General features: G+C 40.9%; 1 protein-coding gene across 1 annotated transcript in view; it reads left to right on the top strand.

The window, feature by feature from the left end:
* The first annotated feature begins 9660 nt into the window (after positions 1-9660).
* TEX10 (testis expressed 10) overlaps positions 9661-14877 on the top strand; it is a 61302-nt gene continuing 56085 nt past the window's right edge. The window contains exons 1-2 of the mRNA XM_060609190.3: positions 9661-9840; positions 14579-14767. Coding sequence (XP_060465173.1) covers positions 14588-14767 — 180 coding nt within the window. The 5' untranslated portion in view covers positions 9661-9840; positions 14579-14587. The remainder of the gene's footprint in view (positions 9841-14578; positions 14768-14877) is intronic.

The raw sequence follows: 14877 nt of genomic DNA, 5'->3' as shown, positions 1-14877 counted from the left end.
GTTTATTACCTTGATTTATGGTGATGGTATCATAGGTGCATACATATGTCCAAACATCACGTTGTATACATCAAATATGTGCGGTTTTTTTGTGTATCAATTATACATTAATAAAACTATGAAAAAATCAGTGCTTGTTATAAAAACTGATCACACCCAAATGTGATCAGCACCTGAGTAAATAGTATTGTACCAAATTCAATTTCCTGGTTGTGAAAATATACAATATTAAGGGGTGCCTGGGTGGCTCAGTCAGTTGAGCCTCTGACTCTTGATTTCGGCTCAGGTCATGATCTCATGGTACATGGGTTCAAGCCCCACATCAGGCTCTACACTGTTAGCAGAGCCTGTTTGGGATTTCCTTTCTCCCTCTCTCTCTGCCCCTCATGTGTGCTCTCTCTCAAAATAAATAAATAAAACTTAAAAAGAAAAAGAAAATGTACTATGTTAAAATTAAAAAAAAATGTTTGACATTAAAGTATTAAATATTTTATTTTAATTTTGATAACCATCCTTTCAATCATCTCTTTATGCTATTTACACATCCCTCTTTGCTTCTGTTCCTTTCAGGTAATTAATAACTTTCTGACCTGTGTTTACATATTTCTCCGTGTTTACATGGTTGCATACAATACATGGATTTTTGGTTTATTTCATAAATGTGATTAGATTATGTTTACTTTCATGAAGCTTGTTATTTTTACTTGAAAATACATTGGGAAAGAAGTCTCTTCAAACAAACTAACTGATATAGAGGGAACTCAGTCCTTTTTTCTTCTTTCTTTTTGTTTTCTTTTTTTTTTTTTTTTGAGAGAGAGAGCCCTTGCGTGTGAGTGGGGGGAGGGGCAGGGGGAGAGAGAGAGACAGACAGACAGACAGAAGGAAGAGAGAGAGACATAGAGTCTTTTTTTTTTTTTTTAATTTTTTTTTAACGTTTATTTATTTTTGAGACAGAGAGAGACAGAGCATGAACGGGGGAGGGTCAGAGAGAGGGAGACACAGAATCCGAAACAGGCTCCAGGCTCCAAGCTGTCAGCACAGAGCCCGACGCGGGGCTCGAACTCACAGACCGCAAGATCATGACCTGAGCCGAAGTCGGCCACTTAACCGACTGAGCCACCCAGGCGCCCCAAGACATAGAGTCTTAAGCAAGTTTTAACTTGGTGGGGACTCCCCCGAGAGGCTCAGTCTCACAACCCTGGTATCATGACCTGAGCCGAAATCAAGAGTTGGATGCTCAACAAACTGAGCCACCCAGCTGCCCTAGAACTCAGTCCTTTTAGTGGCTTCACAATAGTCAATGTATCGCAGTTTATTAAACTGTCCCCCTACTGATTGATATTCCATTGTTTTGCTACTCAAATATTGTTGAAATAAATATCTTACAAATACAGTATATACTTTGGACTGATGCTTTTATGTCTATGGGGTAAATTCTTAGGGGATGGGATTACTAGATTTAAAGAATATGAATTTAAAGAAAACTTTGGGGGCGCCTGTCTCTGCACTCAATGTGGAGCCTCCTTGAGATTCTCTCTCTCTCTCTCTCTCTCTGACTCTCCCCTGTTTTCATTCTCTCTCTCTCTCTAAAAAATAAAAAATAAATAAAACTTTGTTTAGATATTTCCAGACTTCTTTCCAAAATGGCTGCATTATTTTACATTTTCAGCAGTAAAGGATGAGAATACACTTTTCCTTATATCCCTACCAGCAGTAGGTGTTCGATTGGTTTATAACTGTTGTGAATTTGATAAATTAGAAGTTATATCCCATTGTTATATTAATTTACATTTCCCTGACAGTTGTCTGCTTGAGCAGGCTTATAAAAGTTTATTGATCATTTGGATTTTTGTGTGTTTGAATTGCTATTCATAGCTGTAGTCCTCTTTCTCCATTGGATTGTTTTTGTCATTTTCTCAATAATTTGAAAAGGCTTCTTGTATATTGCAGATATTAATCACTTATCTTTCATATGTGTTACAATTCTTTCCCCTGAGCTACTTTTTTTGCCTTTTGTCTATGTTTATGGTATTTGCCATATTGCATTACATTTTTTTAATGTTGTGAACTCTATATTTTTCTTCAATGGCTTCTAGGTTTCCTAACTTTTCAAAGAAAAGTCTCCTTAACCCCTAAATTACACATGCATTGTACTCTATTCTTTCTGATGCTTTTGTTACTTTGTTTAGTTGTTTACAATTTTTTAAAGTTGTAGTGCTGATTATTAAGTAATCCCCTCTTTCTTCAAACTCACCCTTCTATATTCTGCTCTGTGCTTCTGCATCTGGGACTCTGCAAATCTTGTTTGAGCTTTGATAGCTGGCTCCCTGCTAGGCTCTGCCAATGGGAGGCAGGACAGGGAGACTGGAAGGATCCAGGAAGAAGAAGGGACTCCCTTATTCTTGTTTGTTTTTGTTCTTGTCAACAGCACTACAACAATGAGTATTCACCCAGGAGCAACTTGCTTCCAGAGCAATATTCCAGTTTGCAGTTTTTCCAAAATGTACACCAGCAGACTTATTGCACCACCTCAAAGGCATCAGCCAGTTGGTACCCCCCAGTTCTCTGGAGGTCTCACTTACAGCTCTGAGGGCCCCATCTACAACCTTCTAAATTGTACTAATCCCCACTCCTTCCTTTGTTCTTCCAGCCTTTGGGGATAGTGGCTGCTTCCTTCAGTTTTCCCTCTGATATCTCACATCCTCTTTCTGTGCTTTTATTTCTTGAGTATGTAGTTAATAATTCTTTGTATTAAATTCTCTCTATAAAAATAACTGACATGGTTTCTGTCTCCTGACTGGACAACAGAGGTTGCTGTGGAATATTTCAATTTTTTCCTTCTTTTTTTTTTTTTTTTGTATGTCATGCTTCTGATGTTAGGAATTTTATGGAGGCCAGTTTCTCATCCCTTCAAATGGCTCACCAATTGTCCTAACAGCATTTATTACCTAATCTATCTTTTTCCTACTGGTTTTGTTTAAAATATTTTTTGATATAAAAATTTTAAAATTTTTACCAATTCATCCCACCAGATCATTCTTCTTTGTTCTTATGCTTTGAAAAGTCCTTTCCACGTGGGTCAGAAGAATAATCATGTCTATTTTCTTCCTGTGTTCTCGTAATATATCATATCACCTCATTTAGTTTTCAAAGTTTAAAAAATTGAGACCCACTAGAGGAATATTTTTGGCTTTGTCAATGAATATACATATACATGTTTATATAAAATTGAAACAAAAATTTCACAAAATCATCTTTGTGGCAGTGATTTTCAGTACTCACAAAAAGTCTCTTCTGTTTCTCAGTTCTTACACAGTTAGTTAGATACAGTCTGTGTTCTGCCAGAAGGATGTAAGCAGAAGTGCCGTATTTAACTTCTAAGAAGTCTCCCCAGATAGAGAGACCATGTCCTCCTCGTTCATTTCTTTTTGCTTGCTGGCTAAAATGTGGGCATGATGGCTGGAGCTACAGCACTCCTGAACCATGAGGTGACTTTGGGAATGGAGCAATGACAGAGAAGCAGCCTGAATGAGGACTTCCTGGAACAGACACCTCATGCTTAGCCTGCCTACACCTTGATTTTAATGTGAGTAATTAACTCCTTGACTTTAATGTAAGAAATTATTTTTTGTGTGTTTTACTGTGACTCCCAGCCAAACTTAATTCTTGCAAATACACCTTCCATAATTTACACTTCTACCAACAGTATGTGAGAATGCTGCTTCTCCAGTGTCACCAACAGGTATGTTGTCAAACTTCTGAGTTTTGATAATCTTAAAAATAAGAAAAATAATCTGACTTTTAATTTGCATTTCTCTTATTGTATATCAGGTTTTAAATCTTTTATTTAGGGTGATTTATATTTCTTTTTCTATAAACTCTTTGGAAATAAATATTTTCCTATTAAGTACATGATGTTTTTTATTTGTTTCTAGGATTTCTTTATATATTAAGAAAATTAATCTTGGGGCGCCTGGGTGGCTTAGTCAGTTGGGTGTCCGACTTTGGCTCAGGTTATGATCTCTCAGTCTGTGAGTTCAAGCCCCACGTCAAGCTCTGTGCTGACAGCTCAGAGCCTGGAGCCTGCTTCAGATTCTGTGTCTCTGTCTGCCCCTCCCCTGCTCTCACTGTGTTTCTCAAAAATAAAATAAAAACATAAAAAAAATTAAAAAAAAGAAAATTAATCCTTTACTTCCTTTTCCTGTGATATGAGTTGCAAATATTTTTCCAAATTTGTTATTTGCCTTGTAACTTTACTTTTTATTTCCTTTTTTTTTTTTTTTTTTTTTTTTGGTCTTGCAGAAGATTTCTGAAAGTTTTGGGAAAAGCCTATAATCATATTTTTGAAACTTTCCCCCCTGGTGTTTAGATTTTAAGTCCTAGGACAAGGTCAAAATCATAAAATAATTTTGTTTTCTGAGACTTTAATGGATTTTTAAAATTTATATCTTTGAAGATAGTATGTAAAGTATGAACCCAACTTTATCTTTTTCCAAATGGCTTCCTATTTGTGCAAACCATTTATCTTTATACTATTGATAGGAGATATTGACCTTATAAGTACTAAATTCTTGTTTTTATTTGGGTTTATTTCTGGACTTTGTATTTTGTTCCATTGATTTGTCTATTCATATGCCAAAATCCATATTTTAAATTATTGAGGTTTTAGAACATGTTTCTATATTTAATAGGGCTGCTCCCTTCTTGCTGCTTTTTTTTTCAAAGTTTTCTTGCTATTCTTAGTTGTTGGTTTTTGGTTTTTTTTCATATTCAGATATTAACCAGCCTGTGTAGGTCTAGAAAAAAAAAATTCTGTTGACATATTTATTGGGATCTCATTCAGTTTACCAATAAATTTTGGGAGAATTGACACCTGTAAGATATTGTATATTTTAATCCGATTTCTTATTCAGTATTAGGAATTTTTTATTAAAAATATTTAAAGTTTATTTATTTGTTTTTTAAAGTTTATTGATTTGAGGGGCGCCTGGGTGGCTCAGTCGGTTAAGCGTCCGACTTCGGCTCAGGTCATGATCTCACGGTCTGTGAGTTCGAGCCCCGCGTCGGGCTCTGTGCTGACAGCTCAGAGCCTGGAGCCTGTTTCGGATTCTGTGTCTCCCCCCCTCTCTGCCCCTCCCCTGTTCACACTCTGTCTCTCTCTGTCTCAAAAATAAATAAACGTTAAAAAAATTTTAAAAAAAATAAAGTTTATTGATTTGAGAGAGAGAGCAGGGGAGGGACAGAGATAGATAGAGAGAGAGAGAGAGAGAGAGAGAGAGAGAATCCCAAGCAGCCTCCTTGCTGTCAACACAGAGCCGGATTCAGGGCTCGAACCCATGAATGGTGAGATCATGACCTGAGCCAAAATCAAGAGTAGGACACTTAACCGGCTGAGCCACCCAGGTGCCTGGGTACTAGGAATTTTTTTTTAAGTTTATTTATTTATTTTGAGAGAGAGAGAGAGAGAGAGAGAGCGCGCGCGCACACAGGTGAAAGGGGGAGGAGCAGAGAGTGAGAGGGAGCATCTCAAGCAGGTTCTGCACTATCAATGCTCAGCTGAAGCCAAGAGTCAGAGGCTCAACTGACTGAGCCACCCAGGTGCCACTCAGTACTAGGAATTTTATCTGTTTTGATTGCTATTGTAAATGGGACTTCCTTTTCCATTCTATTGTCTAACTGGTTATTGTTTGTATATGTGAAATCTATGGATTTCTGAATGTTAATTTTATACTGACTCACTTTTTCTGAATTCTTGTTTGTAGTAGCTTTACAATTGATTTTTTTTTTCCCAGGTATACAATCACATCAGTAAATGGAGATGATTTTATTTCCTCATTTCCAATTCTTATGTCTTGAACTGATTTTTGTGGTACAATGGTGGTTGTATTCTGAGCTCTTAGCTTGTGTTCCTCCTTCCTGTCTTTTTCCAAGTTGTCAGCAGTCTTCCTGGCCATCCTATGTGTTGCCCAGTATCTCAATCAATTCCTTTTAAAGTCAGAACTGGTTTCTCGTTACTTTCCTACCCAGGAGACCTAACTAAAAGTTTCATTTTGCACAATGATACATTGTCAATAACAACATTTGTTGCCATTTATTGCCCTTTAAAATATACCAGGCAAGGACACCTGGGTGGCTCAGGTCATGATCTCACAGTTGGTGACTTTGAGCCCCCCATGGAGCTCTGTGCTGACAGCTCAGAGCTTGGAGCCTGCTTCAGATGCTGTGTCTCCCTCTCTTTCTGCCCCTCCCCTGCTCACGCTCTGTCTCTCTCTCTCTCTCCTTCAAAAATAAATACACATTAAAAAAAATTAAAAATATATATACCAGGTAGTTACCTAATTTGCATATATCCTATAAGTCAATTCCTAGAGAATGTATTTTGAATTTTTGTCTCTGGTTTAGCACCAGATTTGAAGTTCTCCTTTTCAGCTTTCTTCAAAAAGTCTCTGATTTTTGTGTGTCAGCAGTAGCTTTGAAACATAAGGTAAGAGTTTAATATGTTTATGCTTTTATTATTTGCCTCAACATTATAAAATCAAGTTTATTAAACTTTTTTTTTTTTTAAGGAGTGGTACCCTATTTCCAAAGCAAACATTAACTGGAAGTCTGGTATAAAAAACAGAGAACCTGAAACGGTTATACAAATTGTGTAGAAGTTACTTAATCTCAGCGTTTGTGATGTGTCTGAGCATAGACAAAAAAAGAGAGGTTGTTCAGATTAAATACAGATATTTCTGGACACAGATCTTTGTGTCCCATATGAATTGAATTGTGTCCCTCCGAAAAGACATGTTGAAGTCCTAACCCCCAAGCAACCCAGAAGGTGATCTTATTTGGAAACAGGGTCTTTACAGAAGTAATCAAGTTAAAAATGAGGTCATCAGAGAGGGCCCTAATCCAATATGATTGGTGTCCTTATAAAAGAGGAAATTTGGACACAGACACAGATACACATAGAAGGAAGATAGTGTGAAGACACAGAGAAACCATCTACCACCCACTTGGAATTCATCTAAGACCACTAGAAGCTAGGAGAGAGGCATGGAGCAGTCTCCCTCAGAGCCCTCGGGAAGAACCAGCCCTGCCAAACCATGATGTCAGACTTCTAGCCTCCCAAATTAATACATTTCTGTTGTTTAAGCCATCAAATTTGTGGTACTTGGTTACAGAAGCCCCAGGAAACTAATACTGTAGTTTCTGTGGCCAATTGGACAGAATTTTGAAAATGAAATATACCACGGATTCTAGAATGCATGTTCACTGTGTATGTGTTTTTTGGCGTGGGTCCAAGACCTTGATTAGCTATATTGTTGTTATTTATCAAAGGTCTGTTCTGGCTGGGCTAAGCAGATGATCCTTGCAGTTGCTGAGTTCATCATTTACAGTTGGAAAAAGCTAAAATACATTAAAATACATACGGATAAAATAAATACAATGGATAAAATACATTATCCTAATGTATATATTTTTCATGTCTTTAACCAGGGGTTGGAAACTGGCAACCGGCTTGTAAGTATTTTGTTTGGCCTACCCAGTGTTTTGTTGTTGTTGTTGTTGTTGTTTTAGGTTTTATTTTTAAGTAATCTCCACACCCAACATGGGGCTCAGAATCACAACCCCAAAATCAAGAGTTGCATGCTCTACTGACTGGGCCACCCAGACACCCCAGTGTTTTAAAAACAGGAAACAATGTTCTTCTTCACCAGTATTTAAAGATCATACTTCTTACAGGGGCACCTGGGTGGCTCAGTCAGTTAAGTGATTTCAGCTCAGGTCATGATCTTACAGTTCGTGGGTTTGAGCCCCACATCATGCTCAGACAGCTGAGCTCAGACATGCTGACAGCTCAGAGCCTGGAGCCTGCTTTGGATTCTGTGTCTCTCTCTGTCTTTGCCCCTCTCCTGCTTGTGGTCTGTCTCTGTCTCTCTCAAAAATAAATAAAAACATTAAACATTTTCAAAAAAAGGTAATATTTCTCATAAAAATTTCTGGATTTCTGTTTTCCTTTATTCTTGAACATGAGATTTGCATTTCCTCATGGTAATAGTTGGCTGAAGTCTGGCTACTTCCTTTAGCCAGGCTAAGCACTTCCATCAGCTACATCACCACCAGCGCCACTTTGCTACAGGCAAAGAAGCAAGGATGGCTGGAGTAGAGTGAAAAAGGAAAGTCATTGGAGTGCCCAGAGGTTCAGTAATAAGTCAGAATATGGCAGATCTTGAGGCCATGATAAGGACTCTGGATTTATTCCAAGTGAAGTGGGGAATTAATGAGGGGTTTTGAGCAAAAGAGTGACCTGATCTGAGATTTGAAATTAATCACACAGCTACTCTGCTGATATTAGAATGTAAGGGGAAGACACGAGAATGCAATGGTGGAAATGGCAAACCTGTTCAGAGGTTTTCTATAATGATCATGAGATGCCTTGGACCATAATGATAGCAAGGGAGGTGATGTTAAGTGGTGGAAACACTTGATGTCAACAGAATCACCTGATGAATTAGATGTGTGATGTGGGAGAAAGAAGACTTTCTTTGGGTTTTTGGCCCGAGTAACTAGAGGGGTGAAGTTGCTATTTGAGATGAAGAAGCTGTAATAGGAATAAGTTTCAGGGGGAAAATAGGGAGATCCATTTTGGACATGTTCACCTCGAGATGTATATAGGATGTTCAAAGGAAATGTTGAAAAAGCTGTTAGCCAGGAATCTGAAGTTTAGGGGACATGTCTGGCTAGCAATAAATCTTTCCTCTTCTGATCCAGTCTCATAACTTTTAATGTCATGTAATACGATATAATGCTGCTGACTTCCAAATGTTTATGATGGATTCAAGGCAGATTGTGGTAGTATGGCTCTGCTGCCAGGGAAGGGAAAGGTGGGTATTTGAGTCAGCTTTGTCTCTGATCTTAGAACAGGAATGGTTTTAGTCCCTGCGTTTGGGTCTCTGCTCATAAACTGAGGCTCATATGATTGTCAGTTTTACTGTTTTATATCTGGTAAGCTGTAGAGGCAAATTTGGATCAAGGTCTCAGGTCCACACCTGGGGTTCTTTTCTCCACTCCACCAGCCAGTCTTTGGCAAGGCTATCTTTCAAAGAACCACTCTCCTTGCTTTCTCAACCCTTTCTAGGCATTCGATTTCTCCCTTAGCTTCCCTGGGCCCACTTCATTTCAGCAGTAGGAATCTTAGTGCTGAGCTACTGAAATATGAGGGAAAATCCTCGACTAAGACTGTTAGGTTCCAGCTACTAGGTGTACTTTGCCCTTGGTCAAGTGATTCTTAACTTCCATCCAGGTTAACGTCCTCAGGAATTCTGTGGTTCTAGCAGCTTGAAACTTTTCCCTTTCCCAATTCAGTTCAACTTCTGTTCTTTGAATGTGGCTGCAGGTCTGGGGAATCGTGGTCTAGCGAAGGGAGAAAAGGCATGCTCTCAGGCAGCTGTAACTAGGATGACACCCCCCAACATGCACGCCCAGCAAGTTCAGGGCTGGACTTAGGGCCAAGCTTTGTCCCCGGATCCTGCGCTCTCCTCCCTGGGCTTCCCGGAGAGCGGGGGGCTTCCGGCGGGCCCCCTCCTCCCGGGGGCGGGGCCTACCTCTCCCACTCCCGCCTCCCCGGCTGCGCGCGGCTGCGGGCCGCTGTCACGTGAGCGCGGCGCGGCGGGGGAGGGGCCCTGATTTCCGGGCGGCGGAAGGAGACGCGGCCGCGTGAGGACGAGGCGATTTGAAAACACGCTCCGGGAGCTAGAGGCTGAGGCCGGTGGCGCACGCCGTCGCCTCGTGGGCTTCTGTTCGGACGCTCCTCTCCTCTGTCTCCGCGCCCCGGTCCCGGCGGGCCTTCAGGTGAGCGGCCGCCGCCCGTCGGGCCGGGCCCTCCCGGGGCGTGGGACGGCGCGCGGGGCCGTCGCCCCCCGGTCCGCGGCCCAGGTGGGCCGGGCCGGCTGTGGCCGGTCTGCGCGTCCGGAGGCTGTCCCGCGGCGCCGCGGCGGAGCGGGGCCTGGGTGCGGAGCTGGGCTGTGCGGGGGCGGGGCGCCCCGCGGGCGTTTGAAGCGCCTCAAGTGACTGGGCGGGTTCGCGCGGTTTCGCGTCCCGGAGACTTTTAGGCCGGGGTGTGTAGGTTGGGGCCCGCTTCCCCGACTGTGGCCCTGATCGCCGTCCGTGGGAGTAGAAGGCACGGTAGTTTCTACAGCCCGCCGGCTCTTCACTTGTGGGATGCTGGACCGAAGTGGGGCGGTGGGGATGAGTGGGCGTCTCCTACTCGGCCCCGTCGCCGTCCAGGTGTGGGGGTTTAGCAGTCTTTGCGGAGCAGAGTGGGTTCGGCGGCTGTCTGGAGGCGCCCCTGTGTGGGGCTATTTACTTTCTGGGAAGTCTGGTGTCTCCCGATTGTCCCCCTCAGGAGAGTTGGGAGGAACTCGTGAGAGTAAGGGGTTGGCGGGGAAATTACCAAAGGTCGACTGCAGTGTGCATTTTTATTTATTTATCTATCTTTTGGAAAAGAAACTGGAAATTAAGGTGGTAGACAAAGTAGCTGAAATTCGATTAGGTCGAAATTCTGACACGCTGGAATCTTCCTTTTGTTGAAATTAGAAGACCTGTAACTGGAATGTATGAAATTCACTTCTAAAACTTTAGGGGCTCACCCGCGTAGGAGGTCCAGTGATGTGAGATTTCAACCCCTGACGCTTGAGTTTCTAGCTACTATTCAGTGTTGGCTGCTGTAAAAGTGGCTTATTCAGAATATTTGCTGTGCTATGAAAATCTTTATTTTTGTTTTATTTACTTATTTTTAAAGATTTAATTTTATGTAATCTTCACACCCATGATGGGGCTTGAAATTGGAACCCTGAGATCCAGGATCCAGAGTTATATGCTCTACCGACTAAGCCAGCCAGGTGCCCTTGAAAATCTTTATTTAACTTATTTAAAAAAAAAAAAAAAAGTTTTTGAAAAGTTTATTTACTTTGAGAGAGGGAGAGAGAGCGTAAGCAGGTGTGGGGCCGAGAGAGAGAGAGAGAGAGAGAGAGAGAGAGAGGGAGAGAGAGAGAGAGGGAGAGAGGGAATGAGAATGAGAATTTCAAGCAGATTCCCTGCTGATAGTGAAGCTTGAACTCACAAACCTGAGATCATTACCTAAGTGGAAATCAAGAGTCAGAGGCTTAACTGACTGGGCCACCCAGGCATCCCCTTTATTATTTTTTTAAGTTTATTTATTTTGAGAGAGAGAGAGAGAGACAGAATCCCAAGCATTCTCCGAGCTGCCAGTGTGGAGCCCATTGTGGGACTTGATCCCGTGAGCAGCCAAAATCCAGAGTCTGAGCTTAACTGACTGAGCCAGCCAGGTGCCCCTGAAAATCTTTATTTTAATGTGAAAGTAACAAATTGGTAATAGGACTTTAAAAATTCCTAGTATAAAAATGGTCTTTGTGTACCATAAAATAATATTAGCTTTAAAAGTCAAGGAAGGGCCATCAGCCCTCTTAGTTTCTAATAGGGAAATTACTGTGACTAATATAAAGTGATGCATAATATGGTATAAGCTTGACCGACTGTATGTTGGACACAGGTCAGGTAGTTAGTGGCTAAAGATAGCCCAGAGGATTGGTGAGTGGGGGTTAATTCATTTTTTGTCTCATACCGTTTATTTTCATCTCTAGTACTAGCTAATAATAAAATTGTAGGGAAAGTTCACAAAGAGTGCTTGCTTAATTAAAAACTTTTTGTATACGGGGCACCTGGGTGGCTCAGTCGGTTAAGCGGCCGACTTCGGCTCAGGTCATGATCTCACGGTCAGTGAGTTCAAGCCCCGCGTTGGGCTCTGTGCTGACAGCTCAGAGCCTGGAGCCTGTTTCAGATTCTGTGTCTCCCTCTCTCTGACCCTCCGCCGTTCATACTCTGTCTCTCTCTGTCTCAAAAATAAATAAACGTTAAAAAAAAAAAAAATTAAAAAAAAAAAAAAACTTTTTGTATTAAAAGAGGCCAGGTGAGGGGCACCTGGGTGGCTCAGTTATTTGAGCGCCCGACTTCAGCTCAGGTCATGATCTCTTGGTCTGTGAGTTCAAGCCCCACTTTGGGCTCTGTGCTGACAGCCTGGAGCCTGCTTCGGATTTTGTTTCTCTCTCTCTGCCCCTCCCCTGCTTGTGCGTGTCCCCTCTCTGTCTCTCTCTCTCTCCCCCTCCCCTCCTTCTCCCCCTCTCAAAAAAGTAAATATTAAAAAAAAATTTTTTTTTAATTTTTATTTATTTTTATTTATTTTTTTTTTTCAACGTTTTTTTATTTATTTGTGGGACAGAGAGAGACAGAGCATGAACGGGGGAGGGACAGAGAGAGAGGGAGACACAGAATCGGAAACAGGCTCCAGGCTCTGAGCCATCAGCCCAGAGCCTGACGCGGGGCTCGAACTCACGGACCGTGAGATCGTGACCTGGCTGAAGTCGGACGCTTAACCGACTGCGCCACCCAGGCGCCCCTTTTTTTTTAAATAAAAAGGCCAGGTGAGTATTCTTTTTAGGTTTTGCTTATGCCTTTTTTAAAACTAGAATAACTAGAGGTGTGGGTGGGGTGAAAACCTGGAATTGGTATAAATGAAATAAGTTAAGCCATTTTGCCACTCAGGTTTCCAGTCCTCACCTTAATTCCAGTATGTGTAACATAAAGCTGATTTTGCAGAGCTCTGTTTTGTAAGTCCCTCTTCAACTCCCTAACACAGGACTGACAAATCTTTCTGAGGCTCATCTTTAATTTAGTACCACCTTCCTCACTTGGTTTTGTGAGAATTGAATGCCAGTGTACATAATGTGTCTCATATTGTGCTTGATAATGTTCTGGTCCTAAGAGTTTGAGGAAAATGTACGTGTTGTTATACGTATTGAACAGTGCCAGGTGCAGTTCTCAGTGTTTTACAAATAGGAACTCATTTGCTCCTTATTAATCCTATCCTGTAACAATTATATGAGGTAAGTATTATTATTATCATCCCTGTTTTGATAAAACAGATAAAAACTGAGGCACAGTTTTAACTACAGCTAGAAAGTGGCAGTCTGAATAAGAACTGAATCAGTCTGGCTCTAGAATCTGCTTTTAACCTAGGTTGCCAAATCCTACCTAGCTTAAGGGGCTCTAATGTGGTAAAACCTTGCAATCATGTGAATTTGGATGTAATGTTATAGGGGATTGGCTTCTGGATTCCTGGAACTTGAGCTGCTTGGTCTTGCACAAGCCATTTTATTTCACAATAATGTAAACCTTCATTTTATTCACATTTTTTGGGCTCCCCATTTATAGTGTTGTGACTTCTAAAAAAAATTTCTGGACATAGCATAGTTATGATAGACGAGAAGTTTTGTTTCAGAGGTACTTACCTGTTCTAGTGGGTGTATAGTGGTGAGCAGAATTCATTATTTTTGTAGCATGTGGAAAAGTTTTCAAGAAGAGTTGAGCTGATTCCAGGTATAGGAGGCTATATTTTAGATAGATGTTAGCTTATGAGAAGATAAAGCTGGAGGGGAAGTTAGGAAGGACGTGAAATGTCAAGCTATGGAGTTTTTACTGTAAGGGAGTGGAGGAACAGCTGAAAACTCCTGAGCCAGATCTGTGTTTAGAAAGAGCTCTCTCGTGATTCTAGCAAATGGACTGGGGAGTGGACACTAGAAACGAGGCAAGCATACTGATGGGGAAACTAATAACAGTCTGGGGTAGAAGTAAAGGATTTAAGAGGTGGCCTGGGAATGGGTAGGAGGCACGGATCAAAATTTTTGTGTGGGAAGTTTTGGATGTAAACTGAAAGAATGATGAAGAGGGGGAAGTACAAAATGACATATTTGTGCCCAGGTTATGTATTACAACAGTGGCCTAGCTGGTCTTTGTTCCTTACTCCTCTGTTATACTATACTCCCTTTTATACTGCTTTTATTTCCTGGTTTGGATACTGTTTTCTGTTTAGTCTGAACCTATCCTGGTGTTCAAAATGCTGATACTTCATTTTTGCCCATACCAGACTTATTCTCTACCCCTGAATCATACGGTGTTTTCCTTACTCAATGAAATGCCCATTAACTCTCCTTGCTACCTATCTCTGAATCTTACACATTTTTCAGGCACCAGTTTAGATTCATGAGACCTTTTCTGGCTGTTAAAGGATGCGTTAGATGAAAACATTAGTCTTCAGACTTAGCTTTGTTTCATTAGTAGAGGTTCCTCAGGGACTTTGGGGGGCCAGGAACAGATATAAGGTATATTTAGCAATCTGTGTGCCACCCCCTCCCCCAACCACCCACCCCAAACCTGGACCTGGTTATTTCAAAAGGTTTCCATTTCCCAGCTAAAAACGCTTGACAGATTTGTGGCAGGGTTGTTGCCTTATTGTTGATGACTTCTCTTTATATGTGTCTTGACTAAGGTATACCTGTTGGTAAAGGTATTCTCCATTTAATACTTTGATCCTTTGGCACAGTCACTGTTGGCCTTGATTCTTGATTAGCTTTGAAATAAATTTTAGAGTAATATAAATGTTGGAAAATACCTTCTTTATTCTTTTATAGGTTATTTTCTTATATCCATTGTTTTAAAATTCTTTTCATTATAGCACTCAAGAATGACCAAAAAAAGAAAACGCCAAGATGATTTTCAAAAAGTAAAACTAAAAGTTGGTAAAAAGAAACCCAAATTAGAAAATGCTACTGTTACAAACTTTAAAACGAAGACTATACATCTGCCTGAGCAACTCAAAGAAGATGGAACTCTTCCAACGAACAATAGAAAACTTAACATAAAGGTAAATCATAAATACTGTTTCGATAAAGTAAGAGTTTTCTTTGAAATCATCTAGAATGTTTTTTGTGAAAAGTTGTATTGATTTCTCAGGGTTTATTGACGGCTTAAGTT

This window comes from Panthera onca, chromosome D4, assembly GCF_046562875.1.
Source record: "Panthera onca isolate mPanOnc1 chromosome D4, mPanOnc1 haplotype 2, whole genome shotgun sequence".
Taxonomy (NCBI): Eukaryota; Metazoa; Chordata; class Mammalia; order Carnivora; family Felidae; genus Panthera; species Panthera onca.
Note: the sequence above shows the minus strand (reverse complement) of the source record. Positions and strands in the feature narration are given on the sequence as shown.